This window comes from Hyla sarda, chromosome 8 (assembly GCF_029499605.1).
Source record: "Hyla sarda isolate aHylSar1 chromosome 8, aHylSar1.hap1, whole genome shotgun sequence".
NCBI classification, from domain to species: domain Eukaryota; kingdom Metazoa; phylum Chordata; class Amphibia; order Anura; family Hylidae; genus Hyla; species Hyla sarda.
In genome coordinates this window covers 26,279,199-26,304,771 of record NC_079196.1, presented here as the reverse complement: position 1 = coordinate 26,304,771, position 25,573 = coordinate 26,279,199, and the positions used below count along the sequence as shown (strand labels likewise).

Sequence of the window (25,573 nt, the reverse complement as noted above, 5' to 3'; positions counted from 1 at the left end):
AATCTATCCCTTTTTTATTAGGCAACGCTGGAAGTAGACGAAGAAGGCAAAAAGTACTGTCCCCAGTCTTTTTATTAGTCATATAAATCCACACTGTCACTTCCAATGTATATACGGTATATACATATATATATATATATATATATATATATATATATATATATATTTTTTTTTTTTATTTTTTTTTTTACTAATATTAAATGAATGGTTAGATTACTGTTATTTTATTCATGGTTCCTATATAGCACCAACATATTCCACAGTGTCGTACAAAGATTTTCACCATACATTTGACTCACCAATGGGGTTCACGATCAAAGTTCCTTTTCTCAGCCACACACCATTTATGACAGTGTATCCAAACCAGGGGGCCTCCAGCTGTTGCAAAACTACAACTCCCAACATGCCCGGACAGCCTTTGGCTGTCCGGGCATGTTGGGAGTTGTAGTTTTGCAACAGCCGGAAACCCCCTGGTTGGGAAACAGTGATTTATGACATACATTGAAAAAAATGTATTTTTCTTCTCTTCTGACAAACCCTAAATTTGGTCCTTTGAGGTACAACCTGTTGGGTTCACACTATGCTATAGTCTGTGTTTTTGATGTCTTTTTCCTATGATTTTAGCGAAATTGCAGCAAAAACTGCGATATTCTATCATAATTTCACAAGTTGCAGTTAAATTGCACTATTTTTGATGCAATTTCCCAAAATTATAGGAAAGGAACCCACTGTGTGAACACAGCCTTATGTTGCAGACGTGTCTGTCTGCCTAATGACTACCCTTTTGTACATGCAGCTAAGCTCCATTGAAGTAAATAGGCCTTAGCTGAAATACCACACACAACCTGCAGACAGCTACATCATTATGTTAGTTGGTTCTCTCCAACATGTGGGGTTCATTCCCATGAATGGATATATACTTATATCTAGAGATGAGCGAACTGAATCGGATGAAGTTGAATTTGTTCCGAATTTCATGAAAAATTTCATTCGGACTGAATCCGGACTTCGACTCGATTCGAAATGACAAATTTCTTCATTAGCAATACCCCAGCGATCATCCTGTATAATGTATAGATGCAAGCGGCTTTCTCCTACGCTCCCATCTCTGCAGTAGATAGGATGATTGCAGCAGGTGTCAGGAGTGACACCTTCTGTGATCTGTCCTTAACTGCAGGTACTACTGCTCCCAACATGGAGCACACTCTGTTCCATGCTGGGGGCTGTAGTACCTGCATTAATAGACAGATCGCAGCGGGTATCACTTCTGACAATCGATGCAATCACCCTGCATAATGTAGAGATGTAGGCAGCCAGCCGCTCTTCACTGGTCCCACTGTAGTATGAGCATATGTCGTATATATAATTATTATTCATATTTCCTGCAGAGAGCTGTCAGTGGCTGGAACCATCTGGCCAATCACAGCTCTCTGCGGGAAATATGAATTCTAAATGAAAATTCTATTCACACCACTGGCCGGCCGGAGTATAGTGCAGAGATGCAAGCGCAGGAGAAAGCCGCTCCATCTTTATATAATAGAAAGGACAATCGCATCGGGTGTCAGGAGTGACACCTGCTGCGATCTGTCTATTAGTACAGGTACTACAGCTCCCATCATGGAACAGTCTGTTCCATGCTAGGAGTAGTAGTACTACCTAAAAAAATTAAAAAATAGTAAAAAAAAAAAGTGAAACACACACACACACTTTATTAAACACAATATTTAAATACATTACTAATAAAAAAAAATTAAAAAAAAATATTATAAAAAAATACATTATTTTTACACTTAAATGGCACCTTTCTATATCTTTATTATTGTCGGCTACAGTTTTAGATCCCTGCCCGCCCACATAAATTGATCTCTGTTTAAAAATGAACATTTTTTTTTTTGTCTTTCAATTTTCGGGAGCGAGCAGGGACCAGAAAATTCAGCGCTCAATATTAAAAATGGGGCTAAAAAAGTAAAGTGAAAATAAAAGCAATTATGGTTCAGAATGAAAACTAGAAAAAAAATTATGAAATGCACTTTAATATCGCAGAATTTAGCCAACAATAATAAAAATTTAGCCAACAATAATAAAAATTTAGAAAGGAGCCATTTAAATGTAATAATATATTTGTCATAATTTTTTTTTTTTATTAATAACTAGCTGAGTACCCGGCGTTGCCCGGTTTTTCCTTCCTCATCCTTGTTGGGGAGGAAAATCAACAGAGGAGGAAGCTTTTGACTTCATATCCAATCCCCATATATTGTTATCATATCCCAACCCCATATCCCATCCTCCTATCCCGACCTCCTATCCCGACCGCCTATCTCCACCTCCTGTCTCCCCCTCATATCCTGACCTCCTAACTCGACCTCCTATCCCACCCTCCTATCCCAACCTCCTATCCAATCCTCCTATCCCCTCCTCCTATCTTGACCTCCTATCCCGACCTCCTATCCCATCCTCCTATCTCCACCTCCTATCCCCTCCTCTTATCCCATCCTCCTAACTCGACCTCCTATTCCGATCTCCTATCCCGACCTCCTATCCCGCCCTCCTATTCCAACCTCCTATCCTGACCTCCTATCCCGTCCTCCTATCCCGTCCTCCTATCCCGTCCTCATATCCTGACCTCCTAACTCGACCTCCTATCCCATCCTCCTATCCCATCCTCCTATCCCCTCCTCCTATCTCGACCTCCTATCCCGACTTCCTATCCCGTCCTCCTATCTCGACCTCCTATCCCATCCTCATATCCCGACCTCATATCCCGACCTCCTTTCTTGTCCTCCTATCTCGACCTCCTATCTCGACCTCATATCCCGACCTCCTATCCCGACCTCCTATCCCGACCTCCTATCCCGTCCTCCTATCATGACCTCCTATCCCGACCTCATATCCCGACCTCCATTCCCATCCTCCTATCCTGTCCTCCTATCTCGACCTCCTCTCCCGACCTCCTATCCTGACCTCCTATCCCGTCCTCCTATCCCGTCCTCATATCCCAACCTTCCATCCCATTCTCAAATCCCGTCCTCAAATCCTGACCTCCTAACTCGACCTTCTATCCCGACCCGTAATATGTGCACCAGGTATTGAAATATCTCCAGCCGTACAGAAGTTATGTGAGAACATACATTTCCCATTGATTTTCATGGGACTTTAAACAAAAAAAAAGGGAGAAAAAAAGCAAATTGGACTTAATGTCACCAAACTCCAAAAATGGGCTGGACAAAATTATTGGCACCCTTTCAAAATTGTGGGAAAATAAGATTGTTTCAAGCATGTGATGCTCCTTTAAACTCACCTGGGGCAAGTAACAGGTGTGGGCAATATAAAAATCACAACTGAAAGCACATAAAAAGAAGAGAAGTTCACTTAGACTTTGCATTGTGTGTCTGTGTGTGCCACACTAAGCATGGACAACAAAAAGAGGAGAAGAGAACTGTCTGAGGACTTAAGAACCAAAATTGTGGAAACATATCAACAATCTCAAGGTTACAAGTCCATTTCCAGAGAACTAGATTTGCCTTTGTCCACAATGTACATCATTATCAAGAAGTTTGCAACCCATGGCACTGTAGCTGATCTCCCTGGGCGTGGATGGATAAGAAAAATTGATGAAAGGTGTCAATGCAGGATAGCCTGGATGGTGGATAAGCAGCCCCAAACAAGTTCCAAAGATATTCAAGCTGTCCTGCATGCTCAAGGAGCATCAATGTCAGCACGAACCATCCATCAACATTTAAATTAAATGAAACGCTATGGCAGGAGACCCAGGAGGACCCCACTGCTGACACAGAGACATAAAAAAGCAAGACTGGGAAATCGTCTTGTGGACAGATGAGACCAAGATGGAGCTTTTTGGTAAAGCACATAATTCTACTGTTTACTGAAAATGGAATGAAACCTACAAACAAAAGAACACAGTACCTACAGTGAAATATGGTGGAGGTCAATGTTGTTTTGGGGTTGTTTTGCTGCCTCTGGCACTGGGTGCCTTAAATGTTTGTGAGGCATCATGAAATCTGAGGATTACCAACGGATTTTGGGTCGCACTGTACAGCCCAGTGTCAGAAAGCTGGTTTTGCGTCCGAGATCTTGGGTCTTCCAGCAGGACAATGATCCCAAACATACATCAAAAAGCCCCCAGAAATGGATGGCAACAAAGTGCTGAAGAGTTCTGAAGTGGCAGCAATGAGTCCAGATCTAAATCCCATTGAACACCTGTGGAGAGATCTTAAAATTGCTGTTGGGAAAAAATGCCTTCCAATAAGAGAGACCTGGAGCAGTTTGCAAAAGAATAGCCTGAAGAGGTGTAAGAAACTTCTTGATGGTTGTAGGAAGTGAATGATTTCAGAATTTTTTTCCGAAAGGTGTGCAACCAAATATTAAGTTAAGGGTGCCAATAATTTTGTCCAGCCCATTTTTGGAGTTTGGTGACATTATGTCCAATTTGCTTTTTTTCCTCCCTTTTTGGTTTAGTTCCAATACGCACAAAGGGGATAAACATGTGTATAGCAAAACACATGTTACTGCAATCCTTTTCTGTGAGAAATACTTTATTTTCTTTAAAAATGTCATGGGTGCCAACATTTATGGCCATGACTGTATATGGTATGCACATATTCATACCGACCCATCAATTAAAAAACTTTGTTATTTATACTACAGAGTGATTGATATAAGTGTAAAATGCAAAACGACTAATGTGGAACTTCTATCTTCAGGAAAAAAATATAATAAATTATAGTTAATATGAAAAATCTAAAATCTCACATCCTTAAAGGGAACCTGTCATGTTACTGTCATATGCGCCTGAATGTAAATTAAAAGGGTTTGCCGCCATTTTTGGGCCATGAACAGCCAAAAGAAAGTACAGTGTCCACCGGAGCACTAAGGGGTACCTTATGAAATAGATCCTAGTTGTACCCAGTGAAGATTTTCACCCTTTTCTTGTATCAGAAGCGGTGCACATGCTAGGAAAGACCACCTAGACACTTGTTAGCTGAGATGATAATTTCTTTTACTAACCAGAAAAAACTGTACAAGGTTTATGTAGATGATAGTGATGTCTGCAAAAGGGATTGTGTGAATTGGGTGTTAAAAGCACTTTATTGGTTAAATCTCCTTCTGCGTACTTTTCTAGAGATAAGCATTTCTTGTCTCTGCTACATACCAGTGCCATCTTTGATTTTTGATGGGAGGGGGGAGGAGCAGTTTAGTTCAGTGAGGATCTCTATATGCAGTTAAGTAAAAATAGACATTTTAATATAAGTATTTATGTTAGTATATACTAATCCACTACACTTACAGATTCCCTTTGAAGACCTCTTTGCTGGAAAACGGGGTGTGCATAACCAAATTGATAGATAGGCTAATCATTATGATTCCGGGTATGTCTTTTTTTTTATTTTCGTAGTCTTCTTTACAGGTCTGCTTTAAATTTCATGGCAGCACCACCACAGGTGAAGATAAATTACACAGTTTATATTTTAATCAATAGCTTTCCATGTAATGTGCTGGCTCTTCCAGATTGAGAAAAAAAATAACTCTTTATAGTCTCCCCTTATAGTAACTAATATATAAAGATTCTAAATGGAGGTCAAGGTTAAGTATTCAAGGTCATTTCATTGTTTGTGGAAATGGCTCCAAACTGCTCTGGAAAACATTTAAGTCACATTGTAACTGGTTGCACAATAAAGGTTAGAGGAACAATCCATCGATGAAGAGTTTGCCACTTCAAGCCATATAATGGAAGACCTACACAAGTCTTTCCAGTAACATCTGCTCTTTGTAAGATTACCATCATTTGTCAGGTTCGAAAAGCTTTGTGTTTTAGTCTCCATTTTTCACCTTATGCTCCCTGAGGTCATGAAATGTTGTACTTGAGATATTTTACTGTATGGAGGAGGACATTAGGTACAATAGAGACGTATTCTAAGATCTGATCATGACAAAGAACAATACATATTAAGGGCTGTAAACTGAGATTGTAAAGGATTTCTATTTATCTATGAAGAATCATAACCCTATAGCAGGATGTGTGTTCATCAATGATCCGCTGTCCCACATCCTGTTCTGGCCACGGTTAGATAAAGCAAAGTGAAGAGCTTATCTTAGAACTTATCTTAAGGGTGCTTTCACACTATGTTTGTAGTGTATGGTTGCTGGATCCGGTTGGGAGGGGCGAAAACCGGCCACTCCCGTATCCCAGCCGGATCCGGCCCCAACAAATTCTCTTTAATGAGCCGACCGGAGTCAAACGCTGACTCCGGTTGTCTCATTTTTGCCTTGTATACAGTTTTCTGACCGGACCTAAAACCGTGGTATACCACGGTTCTAGGTCCGGTCAGAAAACCGTATTCGGGGAAAAATGAGACAACGGGAGTCAGTGTTTGACTCCGGTCGGCTCATTGAAATGAATGGGGTTGGGGCCGGATCTGGCTGGGATACGGGAGCGGCCGGTTTTCATCCCTCCCAACCGGATCCAGCAACCATACACTACAAACGTAGTGTGAAAGCACCCTTACCCCCATTGTAACAGTCTCTGCTATATATCAAGGTCATACCTGGCACTTCAGCTTTACTTGCCTTAATGAATATGAGATTTTGCTGTCGTGGCATAATCTCTGCGGTTCTTCATTTGTACATGGACAGCTTATATGTCTGTGTTGACCATCTCATATTAATAATGCCTCTTTGATATTAAAAGCTACATGTGTGAGATTAATGGAAGGTTAGGTCCAAAGGAACAGACCCATTTACAATACAAGACAACTCAAAAAAAGATAAGTGCTGAAAAATAGAAAAAAGTATCTTTCTTTAAAAGTAGATTATAGCTGGATGGACTATGGGGGGTATTTATCAAAGGATTTATGTGTTTTTTTTTCACGTAACTTTGGCGCAATACTTTGGCGCAGGGTCTTTTTGCGCCAAAGTTTGGCGCATCTTCTCCACTGTCATTTTTACAACTTTCTCAAAATCACACGGTCCGGAGTGTGATTTCAACTTTAGTCAGTAATTCCTCATTTCCGTCAATCGATCTTTGGCGCAATTTTGGCGCAAATCCCCACCAAGAAATTTTGCACATGGAAAACACACTTACCAATGTCAGAAAATGTAAAGGCGTCAAAATACATTAAAACATTTTTTTTTGTGAAAGCAGCGACGCCTCCAAGGCTGCTCAATACTATCCTGCGACATAGTTGTCGATGAGGAACCTTCACCCTCCGTTGAGCCAGCATTGGACATGGCCACACAGGTTCAGGAAAGGTTAGCACTAAAGTAGTGGTCTCCAACCTGCAGACCTCCAGATGTTGCAAAACTACAACTCCCAGCATGCCCGGACAGCCAACGGCTGTCCGGGCATGCTGGGAATTGTAGTTTTGCAACATCTAGAGGTCCGCAGGTTGAAGACCACTGAACTAAAGTAACCAAAAAAAAATACCCAAGTTGAAAATAAAATCCATTTCACATTTCACTCACGTTGCTTGCTGATATACTGCAGGAGGGACTCCGAAATGGCTGCTCTACAGGGTAAAATACGCGTCCTCTGTGGTGGTAACTTCTGTGTAAAAGAGCTGTGAACAGCTGATTTCAACATTTGAGCCCAAATTACTAACAACTTGCACCAAATGATAAATTTGGTGCATGTCCACAAAAAACAAAAAAGAAAAAAAAAAGGTAAAAAGAAACTGTCAACATGCAAAATTGATAAATGCCCCCCTATGTGTATGAGACCTCTTTACTCTGCACTAATGGATAAAGACAGGAGAGAAGAATTGGGCAAGTTGAATTTAACCCCTTAAGGACCAAGGACGTACCGGTACGTCCTTGGTCCTGCTCTTCCGATATAACGCGGGGTTACACAGTAACCCCGCGTCAGATCATGGCGGGCCCGGCGTCATAGTGAAGCCGGGACCCGCCTCTAATAGCGCGCAGCGCCGATCGCGGCGCCGCGCGCTATTAACCCTTTAGCCGCGCGCTCAAAGCTGAGCCGTGCGGCTAAAAGTGAAAGTGAAAGTTCCCGGCTAGCTCAGTCGAGCTGTTCGGGATAGCCGCGGCTAATCGCGGCATCCCGAACAGCTGACAGGACAGCGGGAGGGCCCCTTCCTGCCTCCTCGCTGTCCGATCGCCGAATGACTGCTCAGTGCCTGAGATCCAGGCATGAGCAGTCATCCGGCAGAATCGTTGATCACTGGTTTCTTATGAGAAACCAGTGATCAACATAGAAGATCAGTGTGTGCAGTGTTATAGGTCCCTATGGGACCTATAACACTGCAAAAAAAAAGTGAAAAAAAAAAGTGAATAAAGATCATTTAACTCCTCCCCTATTAAAAGTTTGAATCACCCCCCTTTTCCAATAAAAAAAAAAACACAGTGTAAATAAAAATAAAAATAAACATATGTGGTATCACCGCGTGCGGAAATGTCCGAATTATAAAAATATATCATTAATTAAACCGCTCGGTCAATGGCGTGCGCGCAAAAAAATTCCAAAGTCCAAAATAGTGCATTTTTGGTCACTTTTTATATCATTTAAAAATGAATAAAAAGTGATCAATAAGTCCTATCAATGCAAAAATGGTACCGTTAAAAACTTCAGATCACGGCGCAAAAAATGAGCCCTCATACCGCCCCATACACAGAAAAATAAAAAAGTTATAGGGGTCAGAAGATGACAATTTTAAACGTATTAATTTTCCTGCATGTAGTTATGATTTTTTCCAGAAGTCCGACAAAATCAAACCTATATAAGTAGGGTATCATTTTAATCGTATGGACCTACAGAATACATATCAGGTGTCATTTTTACCGAAAAATGTACTACGTAGAAACGGAAGCCCCCAAAAGTTACAAAACAGCGTTTTTTTTTCAATTTTGTCGCACAATGATTTTTTTTCCCGCTTCACCATAGATTTTTGGGCAAAATGACTGACGTCATTACAAAGTAGAATTGGTGGCGTAAAAAATAAGCCATCATATGGATTTTTAGGTGTAAATTTGAAAGAGTTATGATTTTTTAAAGGCAAGGAGCAAAAAACGAAAATGCAAAAACGGAAAAACCTCCGGTCCTTAAGGGGTTAAAGTGTCCCATCCTTATTTTCTCAGGAAGCCACTTACCCCCCTATCTCCATTCTGGATGGATGAATGCTCAGCTAAGCTAACATCTCTGCTTTTTAAGGAGTTTTCCAGGCATTAAACATTAATGTCTTATCTACAAGATATGCCATCGATCTCTGATTGTTGGGGTGCCGGCACCCTATTTCTGATCTGCTGTCTGGCAGAACCACAGGTCTAGTACATAAGAAGCTGTTGGCTCCATACATTGTGTAGTTGTGACACTGGGCTGCTGCAGGGCAACTTCCATGGACACTTTCAGTGCTCCGAAATCCTCTTTAAAAGTTTGGGTCCATGATGGGTCCTACACGTATAGACCATGTGTACAAACATTATAAGCTCATATGGGATTCTATTTTTGAATGTTGTTTCAAATGTCTTACTTTATAAAGAATATACTTTGGGTTGAAGGAACTACACGTTAGCATCAGACTACCTCAGGTCCGATACAATATTCGAGTTTAAGCATGTGGCCAAGTCATGTGTTGGAATCTTTTTAAGCTTTACATTTTGGAAGTTTTATGCTGGTCATACCTCGAAACAGAGCTGTTTCATATGCTGTGGCAAACAGTGGGTTGAACATGAGATATGGCACCATATTTACTTATTTTTTAATCTATTATGTTTAAAGGGGTACTCCGCCCCTAGACATCTTATTCCCTATCCAAAGGATAGGGGATAAGATGTCAGATCGCTGGGGTCCCGCTGCTGGGGACCCCGGGGATCGCCGCTGCAGTACCCCACCATCATTACTGCGCAGAACGAGATCGCTCTGCACGTAATGAGGGGCAATACAGGGGCCGGAGCATCGTTATGTCACGGCTCCGCCCCTCATGACGTCACGGCCCGCCCCCGTAAATACAAGTCTATGGGAGGGGGTGTGGCAGTCGCCACACCCCCTGCCATAGACTTGCATTAAGGGGGCGGGCCATGATGTCATGAGGGGGCGGAGCCATGACATCACGCTGTTCCGGCCCCTGTATCACCCGTCATTACGCACAGAGTGAACTCGCTCTGTGCAGTAATGATGGCGGGGTGCCGCAGCAGTGATCCCTGAGGTCCCCAGCAGCGGGACCGCGGCGATCTAACATCTTATCCCCTATCCTTTGGATAGGGGATAAGATGCCAGGGGCGGAGTACCCCTTTAAGTTTCTCTGCTTTGGAAAGCTCTTAAACAAGCCAAGGGAAACCCAGTGAGATGTACCATGTCACACTTTAGTTAGATTTGGGGGGACTCCTTGAGGAAATCCAGATGAGGTGTGGCATCCTACAAACAAAGTTTTAAGGAAAATATATATGCAAATTAGCCTAGCTATCCTCAGATAGAAGGAAACCATCTCTCCAGTGCAAACTATTAAAAGTAAAAGTCAATATCCAACAGTTTAACAAGCTTTGCAGCATGACTAGCCAAGTTGGAAACACATCTGTAGACAGACATTTTGGAGGATTAGAGAACAGTGTGTTGGCTGGCTTTGATGACGTTCTAGAGATAATGTTTCTCCTTGAGGAGATCCAGATAAGGTATGATGCTTATAGACAGTAACCCCAGAGCAAGGCATCTCATCCAGCCAGTTAGTACCTTGTTCTATACTTTTACGTTTTACCTTTTTTTTTTTAGCCAATTTTCAAATCGGTAACAAATCGGTAATTCTGAGAGCGGTCTCTTATTTAGGACCTTTATATGTTACCTAGAGTGAAATGTGTCTTCCTGGAGATCCTGACATGCCCATGCAATACATGGACAAGGTGTAATACCTTATTTGACCTGTGGTGGCACTGCAGATAAATAGAACCCTGTCTGTTAGGTTCCCCTGTAGAGTTCAGCAGTGGGAAGTGATATGATTCTCTTATTTTGCGGGGATCTTTCTCACAAAAATTATTGTCCAAAGTGGGCCAACTCCTTATTGCTCTTATACAATTATATATTATGGTTATAATACTATATTTCTGTTATCACATTCTATCTCTGTAAATCCCATCATTGATATTTAAATAGATTATTAAAAATGTCTCACAATATTCAAAGATAATTTAACTTCATACCCAGTGTTGTTTAGATGCTATTTGCTACTCTCTAAAAGAATGGTCACCCTTGCTCTCTGAAAATGTATTGCAGATTATGGAAGAACATTTAAGAAATCTCAATAATCTTTTAAATTAAAATTAACAAGAAATGTCATCCCTTAACACTGATCAAAAGCCTTAAATTACAAGAAAATTCCTTTAGAAACTGGCAAAGAAATGTATTACTCTCCAAAAATAAAATTTGGCATGCACCTTGAGGAAGAAAAGCACAAGCCCAGCAGATCCGCTCTCCCCGGCCTCTTCTTTTTCCAAAGGCAAATATGTTGCTCTTTTTCTAAATTGCTTTTAAAGGCTTTGATTTGTCCAAATTGAGCATTGATTACATTTAAACGAGGCTTCTAAGCATCAACATAGGATTTTGGTAGCAGAAACGTTGACATTAATTTAATTGTCAGGTATATATCTTCCATCCTGCAAAGCTGAATAAATCATTACGAGCATCTGACTAGCATATGTGAGGCAAGATTGCAATAACATTCTAGCATGAGAAAAATCACTTCTATCATCCTTAAAAAATAAGCACAAACATTAGCGACTGCAAGACAATAAGCGCTAAAACATTTCATGTGGATTGTGTTTAAAACAAAATAAAATTCAAATAAAGACAGTCTTTGCGGCCCTGTGGCTGGAACAATATCGTTTGTTACAATTTGGATATCAGTATATTGTTGACTGACAGATTTTTTCAGGATTTTACATCAATATTTTTGTGTTCTTTTTGCATTTAACTCCTTGGGGACTGCACCTATTTTGGCATTATGAAGCAAAAGTATATATATATATATATATATATATATATATATATGTGTGTGTGTGTGTGTGTGTGTGTGTGTGTGTGTGTGTGTATATGTGTGTGTGTGTGTGTTTTATATATTTTTTTCAACTCCTCTCATTCCATCAGCCATTACTTTTTTTGTTTTTGTTTTGTTTTTAAGACTATGTAGCTTTTTAAATCTGGTTGTACATACATATAGGTAGCTTTTTATAAATAAGATTATTATTTTATTTTTTTTATAAAGGAAAGCATAAAAACAATCTATGTATTTTTTTTCCATAGCATTCACTGTTTAATTTAGGTTATTTTTTGCAAACTCCAAATGGGCTTTCATGCCTTTTACTGAGTATAGGCTTCTAGGGGAGCACAGGATCTTTGGAGCTTACCAAGACCCTTTTCTCCGATAATTAGTTTGGTGGTACAGAAAGCTTTAGGAAAAGTCCTGGTTGTTCCTTCTTCCATTAAAGAATTATAGAGGCCAATGTTTTCTTGGAAACATTCAGCATGCAGTGGAAAGTTTTTTTTTATACCTTTCTCTTGGTCTGTGCATCCACACAATCCTGTTTGTGAGCTCTACAGGCAGTTCTTTCCATCTCAAGGCTTGGTTTTTGCTCTGATATGCAGTGTTATCTGTGAGACCTTTTATAGACAGGGCTGCATCTTTCCAAATCATGTCCAATCAATACAGTTTACCACAGGTGACTCCAATCATGATGCGGAAATATCTCAGAGATAATCAAGAGAAATGGAAGACCCCCAAGGACTGTGTTACATTTTTACTTTTTAACATTTAATCCCAGTCAGAGATACCCCCCTAGCACCCCCTCACCCAGCAGCAAAGACCACAACATCATAGGGGTGGATTAAAGGGTGACAACCTAAAAAGACTATGCCCTTGAGAGTGGCCAAAAGCCAAACCAGTTGGGTAGCACTGCAGGTCCACACCCATTATACCTGCCCAGGTATCTCAATACTTTCAAAAACTGGTGATAAGTAAAAAGTGTTTAAAATGTGTACCCATATATGGCATGCTCCAAAATTTGTGAGATTGTTATGCCCAAAAAAAAAGTGTCACCAATTGATTGATAAATGTCCTGACCATTTTGAGACTGGCACATACTGATGCTTGGTTGCTTCAGCCTCTTAATGTTATAATAAGTAAAGTATCTCTCTTTCCATGTTTCCAATATGCTAAAGATAATTTTCTTTCTTTAAAGAGGTTCTCTGGTGGAAAACTATATATTTTTTAAAATCAACTGATGCTAGAAAGTTAAACAGATTTGTAAATTACTTCTGCTGACACCTCTTTCCGTGTTAGGAACTGTCCAGAGCAAAACCACATAGCAAACCTCTCCGCTCTGGACAGTTCCTGACACAGACAGAGGTGTCAGCAGAGAGCACTGTGGTCAGACTGGAAAGAACTACACAACTTCCTCTGGAGCATACAGCAGCTGGTAAATACTGGAAGGATTAAGATTTTTATATAGAAGTCATTTACAAATCTGTTTAACTTTCTGCCACCAGTTCATGTAAAAAAATAGTTTTCCACTGAAGTATCCCTTTAATCATCTATAATAAAGATTATGTATTTGTTTTTCCATATTTAATAGTGTCAAAGTCTTTAACCCCTTAACGACGCAGGACGTATATTTACGTCCTGCGCCGGCTCCCGCGATATGAAGCGGGATCGCGCCGCGATCCCGCATCATATCGCGTGGGTCCCGGCGCTAATCAACAGCCGGGACCCGCGGCTAATACCACACATCGCCGATCGCGGCGATGTGCGGTATTAACCCTTTAGAAGCTGCGGTCAAAGCTGACCGCCGCTTCTACAGTGAAACTGAAAGTATCCCGGCTGCTCAGTCGGGCTGTTCGGGACCGCCGCGGTGAAATCGCGGCATCCCGAAACGCTGATCGGACACCGGGAGGGCTCTTACCTGCCTCCTCGGTGTCCGATCGACGAATGACTGCTCCGTGCCTGAGATCCAGGCAGGAGCAGTCAAGCGCCGATAATGCTGATCACAGGCGTGTTAATACACGCCTGTGATCAGGATGAGAGATCAGTGTGTGCAGTGTTATAGGTCCCTATGGGACCTATAACACTGCAAAAAAAAGTAAAAATAAAGTGTTAATAAAGGTCATTTAACCCCTTCCCTAATAAAAGTTTGAATCACCCCCCTTTTCCCATAAAAAAAATAAAACAGTGTAAAAAAAAAATAAAAATAAACATATGTGGTATCGCCGCGTGCGTAAATGTCCGAACTATAAAAATATATAATTAATTAAGCTGTACGGTCAATGGCGTACGCGCAAAAAAATTCCAAAGTCCAAAAAAGCGTATTTTGGTAACTTTTTATAACATTAAAAAATGAATAAAAAGTGATCGAAAAGTCATATCAAAACAAAAATCATACCAATAAAAACTTCAGATCACGGCGCAAAAAATGAGTCCTCATACCGCCCCGTACGTGGAAAAATAAAAAGTTATAGGGGTCAGAAGATGACATTTTTAAACGTAAAAATTTTCCTGCATGTAGTTATGATTTTTTCCAGAAGTGCGACAAAATCAAACCTATATAAGTAGGGTATCATTTTAACCGTATGGACCTACAGAATAATGATAAGGTGTAATTTTTACCGAAATATGCACTGCGTAGAAACGGAAGCCCCCAAAAGTTACAAAATGGCGTTTTTTTTTCCGATTTTGTCGCACAATGATTTTTTTTTCCGTTTCGCTGTGCATTTTTGGGTAAAATGACTAATGTCATTGCAAAGTAGAATTGGCGACGCAAAAAATAAGCCATAATATGGATTTTTAGGTGGAAAATTTAAAGGGTTATGATTTTTAAAAGGTAAGGAGGAAAAAACGAAAGTGCAAAAACGGAAAAACCCTGAGTCCTTAAGGGGTTAAACTTGTCATTTGCTCTTGTTTTGTCCAAGATGCCCTCTTTCTGTATGTTATCAATGGAAATATACATGTCGGGATGAACCTAGAGGAGAAATCATTGTCCTCATTAAATGTTCCTTTTAACACAGATTGTAAACTTTTGGGAATTTGCATAAACTAAATTAATTGGCAATTAACAAGCGATTCTTCAGCCTCCTCCAGCAATTTGCTTGAAGTCAAGTCATTTAGGGCACGAATATTGGCTGACGGGTAACACTTAAAAGAACGATACATAATGTAAATACAGAAAAAAAAAACGGTAAAACTTGGTAAAAAAGGTTGCCTGTCGTGTTTCATCGTAACACAGCCCTTTGAAGTTGTGTGAAAATACAATTTGTGATCTAAATAATAGTAAACAACCTCTTCAGTTCAACAGCAACATCACAAGGGATCTTCAAAGATTTTTGGGAGCAATTAAAATCAGTCTTGTTCTAAGGCAAAGCCTTAGAAATGACACTTTATAGCATAATAGATCATTTTCTGCTCTGAAACTACAGATGGTTTAAGGGATTTTTCTCTCTTTACAATATAGAATTTCCCATTATACTGTGTCATGGGTTGTTATATTGTAATGGTTTCCTGGTTACATTAGAAACAGAAAGTTGTTGCATTCAATACTGTAAAGAAAGAACATACCGGTAACCTAGAGATGATGGTGGGTGGATAGACAGTACTAAAATTAACTCTTTGGGTGACTTTGCTGTAGCAATCTAGTGCTCATGGATGGGATTATCCCTAAAATATATTCAATCTTTCCAAAGACATCATATTAAAGGGGTACTCCGCCACTAGACAATTTTTCCCCTATCCAAAGGAGCAGCGCCAGAGGCTCATTACGTCATGGCCACACCCCACTCGTGATGTCAAGGACAGCCTCCCCAATGCAAGTCTATGGGAGGTGGCGTGACAGACTTGCATTGAGGACGTGTGGCCGTGATGTCACGAGCAGGTGTGACTGTGACATCATGAGCCTCAGCCCCTCATCGCCAGTCATCCGGCACAGAGCGAAGTTCGCTTCCTGCCCCAGATGTCTGGGGTGCCGCAACCGAGATTGTCCCCAGCGGCAGGACCCTCGCGATCAGACATCTTATCTCCTATCCTTTGGATAGGGGATAAGATGTCTATGGGTGGAGTACCCCTTTAAGGTAATTTAACAGCAGTGTCAGATTGATGAGATAGGTAACAATGCATGTATGATGGATATATGCAGTAAAGCCTGCATTCTCTATAATGGTAGAGCATATTATTTTTCAACCTTGTCCATCAACTGACATTATTTTTGTCCATTTGAAGAGGCTTGAAATAACCCATAAGGCACCTTAGGGTAATATAATGGGTTTCCCCAATTAGGACCCTTTAGGGATCTTTCACATGGCAGAATATCCACCTGTAAAAATTGCAGGTGACAGTCCGTGTTCTGTCACCGTCAACTCAGTCAATACGCCGTCTCCATAGTCGGCAAGGTATTTCTAAGCAGAATGAACATGTTCATTCCTTCTGCTGAGCCAAGAGTTTGAATTTCTACAGAAAAGTTTTCTGCCATGGAAATTCTGCTGTGTGTACGGTGCGCCTGAATCCCATTAAAATCAATTGGTGACTGGTGCAACTGAAATTCCTGCCATGTGAAAGGTCCCTAATCCATAAACCAGAATTAAGAACAGCCCCCAAAAAAATCTCTCATTCTGAATAACCTGGCAATTGGATTAAATTGGAATTGTGTAATGCCCCTTCCTCCCTGTGGTGGCGCTGAAAGGAAATTGGACACTTACTGTCAGGCTTGGACACTTATTGGTGGGAAAGGCAGAAGTTGGGCTCCCTATTACAATCTTAATATAATCTGCAGACTCCCTGACATTTATTTCCATGCATTAGGAGAATGAGCTTCTTGTTCTGCCTCCTCAGCACCTGTGTCCATTTCTAGACTCAGCATAATGGAATTCTATAGTGCTGGGACTCACACTGGAGTTGGTGCTACAGTCATTTTTCATAAAAAAGAAAAAAGTATTGTAGCTACAATTTAAGTTTATTGTACTAAACTTGTAGCTCCTAGGATCGCCAGCTGGTCACCATAGGTCCGGATTTTAAAAACTCCAAGGTTTTGGGTCCCAAGAAGATGTCTCCCCCATTCGATTTGTACAAGTGATTTTTTTTAACCCAAAGGAGATTACACAGTACAGTCAAGTTCCCAACCTAAATTCTAAACACCACTAGGGATGTAACCTTCCTAAATACCTCCAACCAACTGAAAGGAGTTTGCTCTTTATTTCCTGGATTTGTAGGAATCTTAAATCTTGTTACACCTTAAAGGGGTACTCCACTGCCCCAGTGTTTGGAACATTTTGTTCCGAACGCTGGGTGCGGGCTGCGGGGTTTGTGATGTCACGGCCACGTCCTCTCAATGAAAGTTTATAGGAGGGGGCGCGTCAGCTGTAGTCACGAGGGGCATAGCCATGACATGACAATCCCCACAGCCCACACCCAAAACAAAACAAAATGTTCCAAACGCTGGGGCAGTGGAGTACCCCTTTAAGCCCTCCTCAGATTAACCCTTCAATTGCCCTCTCCTCTATATCAGTTCATGATAACTATTCAATGTCCAGGTTACATGAAATAACCATTGTTATGCTCCTTAGCTAATATACCTGTTGTGTTTTCTCCTTTAAGCGATTCCTGCTTTGAGACCTTGTGAAGATAAACAATTTCAATGTCAACCAGATGGGAATTGTATCCTGGAGTTATGGATCTGTGATGGGGAGAAGGACTGTGAAGATGGCAGCGATGAAAGAGGCTGCAACGGAACTCTGCGCCAATGTGATGTGAAGACGAAATTTGCTTGTAAAAACACAGGTAACTATATGACTGGGATATTTCAGCTTCATGATTTATCTAAAATGTATTTACTGAATGCTCGACATGTATATGGGATGCATGGGAATAATTGAGCAGAAAACCCATGAGTCATGAATATTCACTTTTTGTTATTGTAATAGATGAAATGTCCTGATGAGACATATGAGAGTGTCCTAGGATTGTTTCTTCATTTCCCACTCCACTCATTCTTTATAACATATTATATGTAAAGTACTGAACATTCTGTTGTTTTTGCTGAATTTTATGCAATGCTACTAATAACTATTCTTTTAGGGGCACTTCATACAAGTGTAATAGTGAGTGGCCAATCTACGCAGCCAAACTGCTGTTATAGGAGGAGCTCCAGATTATACAGCTAGATTGCTGTTATAGGGGAAGCTCCAGACTACACAGCCAGACTGCTGTTATAGGGGGAGCTCCAGACTACACAGCCAGATTGCTGTTATAGGGGGAGCTTCAGACTTCACATGCAAACACACCGTTATAGGAGGGTGGTCCAGACTTCACAAGCAAACTGCTGTTATAGGGGACACTCCAGACTTTGCATCTGGACTGCTGTTATAATGGCAGCTTAAGACAACCCAGCCAGACTGCTGTTATAGGGGAAGGTCCAGGCTACAAAGCTAGACTGCTGTTATAGGGGGCACTTGAAACTGTATTGCCAGACTGATGTTATAGGGGTAATTCCATACTACACAAACCACTGTTACAGGGAGCACTCAGAACTACACAGCCAGACTGATGTTATGAAGGGTAGCTCCAGACTACACAGCTAAACTGTCGTTTTAGGAGGCCCCTGTGACTGCATTTACATACTGATTAAAGGGGGCACTCCAGACTACACAGACTGCTGCTACAGGGAGGTTAAAGGATGCACAGCCAGATTGTTGTTATGGGGGCGCTCAAGACTGCACTGCTAGACTGTCGTTATAAGGTTGCTTCAGAGTACACACCCAGACTACTGAGCACTCCAGGTTACACAGACTGCTTTTACAGGGGTCACTCCAGACTTTAGTCCAACACTGCTGTTATAGGAAGCACTCCACACAACACAGTTTGCTTTTATAGGGGTGCTCCAGGCTAAATTGCACCACTGCAGTGAGAAGGATCACACCAGGCTACACAACTAGACTGTTTTATAGAGGGGGAGTCCAGACTACACAGTGAGATTGCATAGAAATACTCATGTCACCTTTCATAACAATAAGGTATAAACAATTAGTGATGAGTAATTTTGTTACTAATTTTCTTTTTAAACCAAATATTTGTAGTAAAAATATCATTTTAAATTCTCTTCAAAAAAGTTGCAGTAAAATTCCAAACAATAGATCTCAGTAAATTGCATCTTTAAGAGAATCAACAGGGTAGACATGTAGGAAGAGTACAGAACACATATGTTCACCCCAGTTATAGCTGACAAATGTCTGGCATGGCGGTAACCCTGTGTGGCCTTCCTCATTTCAATAGAAACAACTTTCTCTGAAATGTCACACTGTTAAGGCTGATTTTTTTATTGTTTCACCGCATGCATTAAGCAATCTGCATTGCTGTGCTATGGTACAGAACGACTACCATCTGGAACGCAAAACACCTGGGGCCCCCCAGGCACGTGCAGAGAGAGTGCTACATTTGCAGATCTCAGAAGAAAAATACCAAGAAAACAGGCATAAATTTTACCTGACAATTGCTTGGCTGCAACTGAAACAGCTGGCAATTCTTCCATAAAGTTGAAATATAATTGAGATGTATTTCCTCTTTAGTGATACTTAAAATAGAGTAAATAATTCAGGCTTTTCACAAAGAAAAAAAGCCAAGGTGCATCTTATAAATTCATTTAGGGCTTCTTTCTGGGAAGGTGCATTTTAACAATGAGGCATTGCAGGTGCAAGGAGAACATCTTAATATGTACTTATTCAATTTCCCTTTGTGTTTACTGATGAAAACAAATCTTCCGTCAAAGGCAACATTGTTGACTGCCGCTTGTAAGTTGTGAATAATTAACTAAACAACCAAGATTAAAATAGCTTTAGCGCAAGGCGAGCGCCACATATTGTGCCCTGCACCTTCCTACTAAAATCAGTATTCACATCGTCTGCTGCTCGCATATGGTTGGTAGTGTGCCAATCACAATGGCCATGAATCTACCTATGATTGGCTATACCATTAAATATGGGGATGTCTTACTTCTAAATGCATTCAGATTCCCAACTTAGATAAAGTAAGAGTTTATGTATACAGGGAAGGCAGAGGCAGCAATCACAGCTGGGCTGTGATACAAACGGGCAGAACAGGCCTTATTTTGGATAATGCCATGTCAATTAACTTCTTATGATACCCTCTTATCATGTACCATGTAGTGCCCATACAATTAAATCATATATATCAACAATTTTAATTACCCTAACATTTCCAAATAGCAGCCAATACATAAAGTTGTGTTCTATGCAATAACATTTTATAGGTTTGGAAACTAGTATGGGATCAGTGTGAGCAGGGCTATTTAGTACCCCCTTATTGTCCCCCAGTAATGACAGCTGACGATTCCATGATTATTACCCTAAATTAGGCGCACATAAGTCCCCCTGCCATGTAGGAAGACACTAATATTACAAAAGGCAAGGACCATGTTATCAATTTAGCATTTGGTCTAAAGAGCTTGGAATTACCTCTCTGAGACAGAGGCAGGTTATAATGGAGCCTTCCTTCACAGAGATTACTGTACATAGATTCATCATCACTTTCTCACGACAGCTTTAGAAAAACTATTTTTAAACAATCAGGACAATTCAGGATATATAGTGCCGCCCCCCTGCTTTAGACCCTCATCAGAACAACAGCACAGATAACATTGGGGGACCCTTCATGTTTGTAAATTATATATACAGTTATTTGGTTTTAATGGGAACTGTGTAATACTTCATTGCTCCTGTGGTGCCGCTGTTTGAAAATAAAACCCTTGCTCTTGGTTTACTGCCACAGATTAGTGCTAATGCAAGGAAGTCCCATCAATCAGACGCAGTGCGTCCATTTACCATGTAAAGTAAAATTACTTTTATTAGGATAATCAAGAAAGTCTGATAAACCAGCACCTACAGTATTTAAAAAAAATGCAATAGAATAGTCAAAGGCAGAAAGCTGGCCAAAGAAAAGCGATTCAGGAGATCCTCAAATCAAAATCAATTAATTAATTAATTACATAAATATTGAAATAAATAACAATTAAGGAAATCATCTTACTAAATATAGAGACATTTATTAATCAAACAAATAAATAAATAAACTATGAACAGTTGATGATCCAAAATGTCAGATGTGATGCCTCATGCCTCATTGATGTCTGAATGAAGGAATATGACTGCACACATACAGGAAATAGGAATTGTTTGTATTATTCTGAATTAGAATTCATCATTAATATATTTCTGTCATATCACAGCGGCTTCATTGAAATTGAAAACCATCTTATTTCTAAGGCAGGATACATGATTAGGAGTCACTAGTAGGGTCGTCCTGGTTAATAAGACCCTTTCTGTACTAGATAAACATTGCATTATTTCTATATGTCACCGGTCTCACTGGAGACCTGCTCCCATTCAGTCATGTGTATATCAGCATAGCGTGAGAGGAGTCATCTGGGGATGTGCGCGACAAGGCGGTGGAAACATGGCATATATTTTAGCTGTTTTACTTTTTTTTAGCTTTTTAGGGGAAGAAATTAAATCATTATAAAAGGCAATGTTTACAGTAAAGATGTGTGAATAGCAATGAATGATACTCTGGGCAACTCTTTATATATTCTACCAACCTTAGAAAACTGTAGAGTTTTTTTTGTGTGTGTGCTTCAGCCTTTAAAAAATAACTTTTTGTGCAAAAACTAAAGACTAAATTTTCCGCCAGTGTCAAACACAGAAACTTTATAAAAGCAGAAGAGTCAAAACAATGCAATAGTGTGTTCAAGAACAGAGGAAATTGGTACAAAAAGAAACAAGAAAATGGGGATGGGGACAAGGGTAGGGGTGGGAAGTGAGGGTGGTAAGAATAGAGGTCACAAATAATGTATATGGATACACAAGAAAAAAAAGTAAATGGGTATAGACAAATCATTTAGTACCATCATAATATGAGGCAGAGCAAGATGACTAAAGGATCCCAAAACAAGAACATGTGTGTACACCATGGTTATAAGTATTGAAGTTGAGCCATCTTACTTTCTGTTGGCTTTTCTTGTTGGGTGCCTTTACTGTAATGGTTGGCCATGTAGTTAACCAGAAGAAGATCCTGTAGGGGTCAAAGTTTCACAAGGCTGTTGGATATTGGAGTAGACATGAAATATGTCACCAGTGGTTCTGTCTTGAGTTGAGCGAGCCAAGGCCCCCATTCGCAGCTCGTCAAACTTTCAAACAATGCAAGGTATGGCTTGGGCAAACCTGCCAATGTCAGTGATGATCTGTGTTTGCAGCTGAGATGAGAGTGATATTTACAAGTTCATCGCTGGTCCGGACCTTTTCCTTTCCCCTAGTGACATCCTTGATGGGGCTACACAAGAAAAGACCTGGACCAGCGACAAGATGGTATTACAAGTCTATAAAGATGGCTGTATACTGTGTGCATCCTCTGCAAGGAGTTAACTAGCCCTAATTAACTCCTTCCTTGATGGGCCAGTGCAGAGCACTCAACCCATCAAGATATTGCAGTAAGCCAGCGCATTTGCCAGTTTACTGTGACAAAAGAGTTAAGTTGCGCAGAACCATTTCACTTCCGGTTGGCGGCAAACCAAATACTTTTGCAAGGCTCCCTCCACTATAGCTCTGAACAGTGTTCATTTGCCCCATGGATGGGGACATGTATTGTGCATACATTAAGTATCAGTTGTCATAGTAGATTAGATTTGTAGTAGATTTAGCAGACTGCTAAGGTTCAATATGCTACACCATGGAAACAGTTCCCATGGATTCAATTATTTACATATTACCTATTTTAAAGATTTAAACAGACAGAGGTCCATCACATACAACCTATAAACCTACTGTGTTGAAACCCTTATGAAGTAGATGCCAATTGCCCCATACTAGGAGATAAATTCCTTTCCAACCCCAAAGATGGGGAATAAATCCCTGAATCAACGTCCTACCTGAAGAAATCTACCAACACCACAATGTGTAACATTATAATTTCAAAGAAAGCATCTAGACCTCTCAAGTTAATCCAATGAACCTCATGGGAAATATCAATTTGTATCGGCCTCTTTTCTGTCAAGCTTCCTTATCACAAGAATATCTGAACCCTCAACAGATCACGGCAGAATCTTGAAGGATATAAGCAGCTTTAGTTTATTAACTTTTGCAGAAATCAAGTCACGTACAATAAACTCCTTACAGAACAATATCTGGATGCATGCCATATATGCACAACTGCTATGAGAAACAACCGCTCCTAATAAATTCCAATTGGTGTCATAGAAAAACATCTAATAATATAACACAACGCGTCTCCTGACAGAGATGAATTTGCCTTCATCGGAGTTTGTGCTTTATTTGATAATATATTGTATCTGCGCACACTTTTTATTTATGATTTTAACCCCAGCCATTTGAGAAAAATAAAATGTTTTCATTAAGGTTAAACAAAAGTACAAAATAAGAAAAAAAAAGGGGGGGGGGAACTACAAAAATTTTCTATGGTAAACTAATATATGGGGAGCAGGCAAGGTTGTTGTGAAAATAACATCACATTTTCTCTTGGATAGGGCCAATTTACCTGACACGAGCTTCTTCCTAAATCAGATATTAGGCTCATTGCCGGATGTATCTTGTTGATTGCCTACGAGTTCTAATCGAGATGTCAAGTGAGGGAGAGTTGGTGATTTTAAAGGATCGTTCCATTAAATGCATATATCTGCATAATAAATATATAGAATCCATCAGTCTCTGTAATTACCAGATGTCATGTGTAGTACGAAGCGTGTTTCAAAATCAATATGAGGTTTTACACAGTAGAGAACATGCATTAGAGGCCATGAGCACAGTACGTATTACAGTGGAAAAACTCCTGTCCAATGATAGTCTTAATGTATTAACATTCACAATACTGTACAAGGCACATGCTTGCAAATACATCAGAACCAATGGATAATTTATGTTTCTGTAATCTTACCAGTATAGGTTCCATTAATTAAATGAAAGGTTAACGCCGGTAAAAAAGAAATGTTTTCAAATCAACTGTTGCAGGAAGGTATACATATTTGTAAATTACTTCTATATAAAAATCTTAATCCTTTCAGCTGCTGTATGTTCCAGAGGAAGTTGTATAGTTCTTTCCAGTCTGACCACAGTGCTCTCTGCTGACACCTATGTCTATGTCAGGAACTGTCCAGAGCAGGAGAGGTTTTCTATTCTAGGATTCTAGGATTTTCTTCTACTCTGGACAGTTCCTTACATGGACAGAAATGTCAGCAGAGAGCAATGTGGTCAGACTGGAAAGAACTACACAACTCCCTCTGGAGCATACAGCATCTGATAAATCCGGAAAGGATTGATATTTTTAAATGGAAGTAATTAACAAACTTGTATAAATTTCTGATACCATTTGTTTTGAAAACATTTGTTTTCCACTTGTTTTCCAACAGAGTATCCCTTTAACCTGCTAACGACCATTGATGTCTATACTCGTCCATGTGCCATTAACAGAGTATGGCACGGGCTCTCGACTTGAGCCTGCATCATACCGGCTGGCCCCAAGCTGATTCCTGTAGCGGGGGGGCCGGCGTTAATAGCTGACATATGGCGATCGCCGTGGCTGGCTATTAACCCTTTAGATCGCCGCTGTCAAAACTGACAGCAGCATCTAAAGGTGCCTTTATCCCATCCCTGGTGGTCCAGTGGGGTGAATCCCCCCCCCCCCACAGCGCTATTGCAGGGGGGGGGTGATCCACTTCTGAGGCAGTTTGAGGGCTTTGTTCTCCTTCACTGCCGGCTCCAGCACTGAGAATGATAAAGGCTTTATCAATCGAGCGCAGAGCACACAGGTCAAAGTGGTTTTTATGGAACAACATTGATCTGTATGAGGAATCAAATGATTCCTCCTAAAAGTCTCTTTTTATTTATTATGTAAGTAGTGAGGGCTTCACGTCTACCTATATGACTTCACCTTGCGGATCAAGACTAATAAGAAAATTATAAAGGTGCCGTAAAACTTAGCATTTATTTATATAGCTAGATAAAATCCACCACAATAATAGTGCAGAAAATTATACAATCACCAAATCATAATTAAAGAAAATACGCAGAACCATTGTATCCTACTTATGCTGATCGCCTGGTATGTTTATGCGAACCATTCAAAATACATTCAGATTGTATTAAGTATGCATAGAGGTAACATGAAATTCACCCGACGCGTTTCTACCTGGTTAGGTTAGTAGTTGCTACATATACTGTTACGCCTAGCGCTCCGGGTCCCCGCTCCTCCCCGGAGCGCTCACGGCGTCTCTCTCCCTGCAGCGCCCCGGTCAGTCCCGCTGACCGGGAGCGCTGCACTGTCATGGCCGTTGGGGATGCGATTCGCACAGCGGGACGCGCCCGCTCGCGAATCGCATCCCAGGTCACTTACCCGTCCCGGTCCCCTGCTGTCATGTGCTGGCGCACGCGGCTCCGCTCTCTAGGGCGCGCGCGCGCCAGCTCTCTGAGACTTAAAGGGCCAGTGCACCAATGATTGGTGCCTGGCCCAATTAGCTTAATTGGCTTCCACCTGCTCCCAGACTATATCTGCTCACTGCCCCTGCA

General features: G+C 40.7%; 1 protein-coding gene across 7 annotated transcripts in view; it reads left to right on the top strand.

The window, feature by feature from the left end:
• Positions 1-25,573, top strand: part of LRP1B (LDL receptor related protein 1B) — a 1,569,499-nt gene that overhangs the window by 923,068 nt on the left and 620,858 nt on the right. For all 7 annotated transcript variants that reach the window (XM_056534716.1, XM_056534714.1, XM_056534720.1 and 4 more), the window contains one exon: positions 17,586-17,768. In XM_056534716.1, coding sequence (XP_056390691.1) covers positions 17,586-17,768 — 183 coding nt within the window. The remainder of the gene's footprint in view (positions 1-17,585; positions 17,769-25,573) is intronic.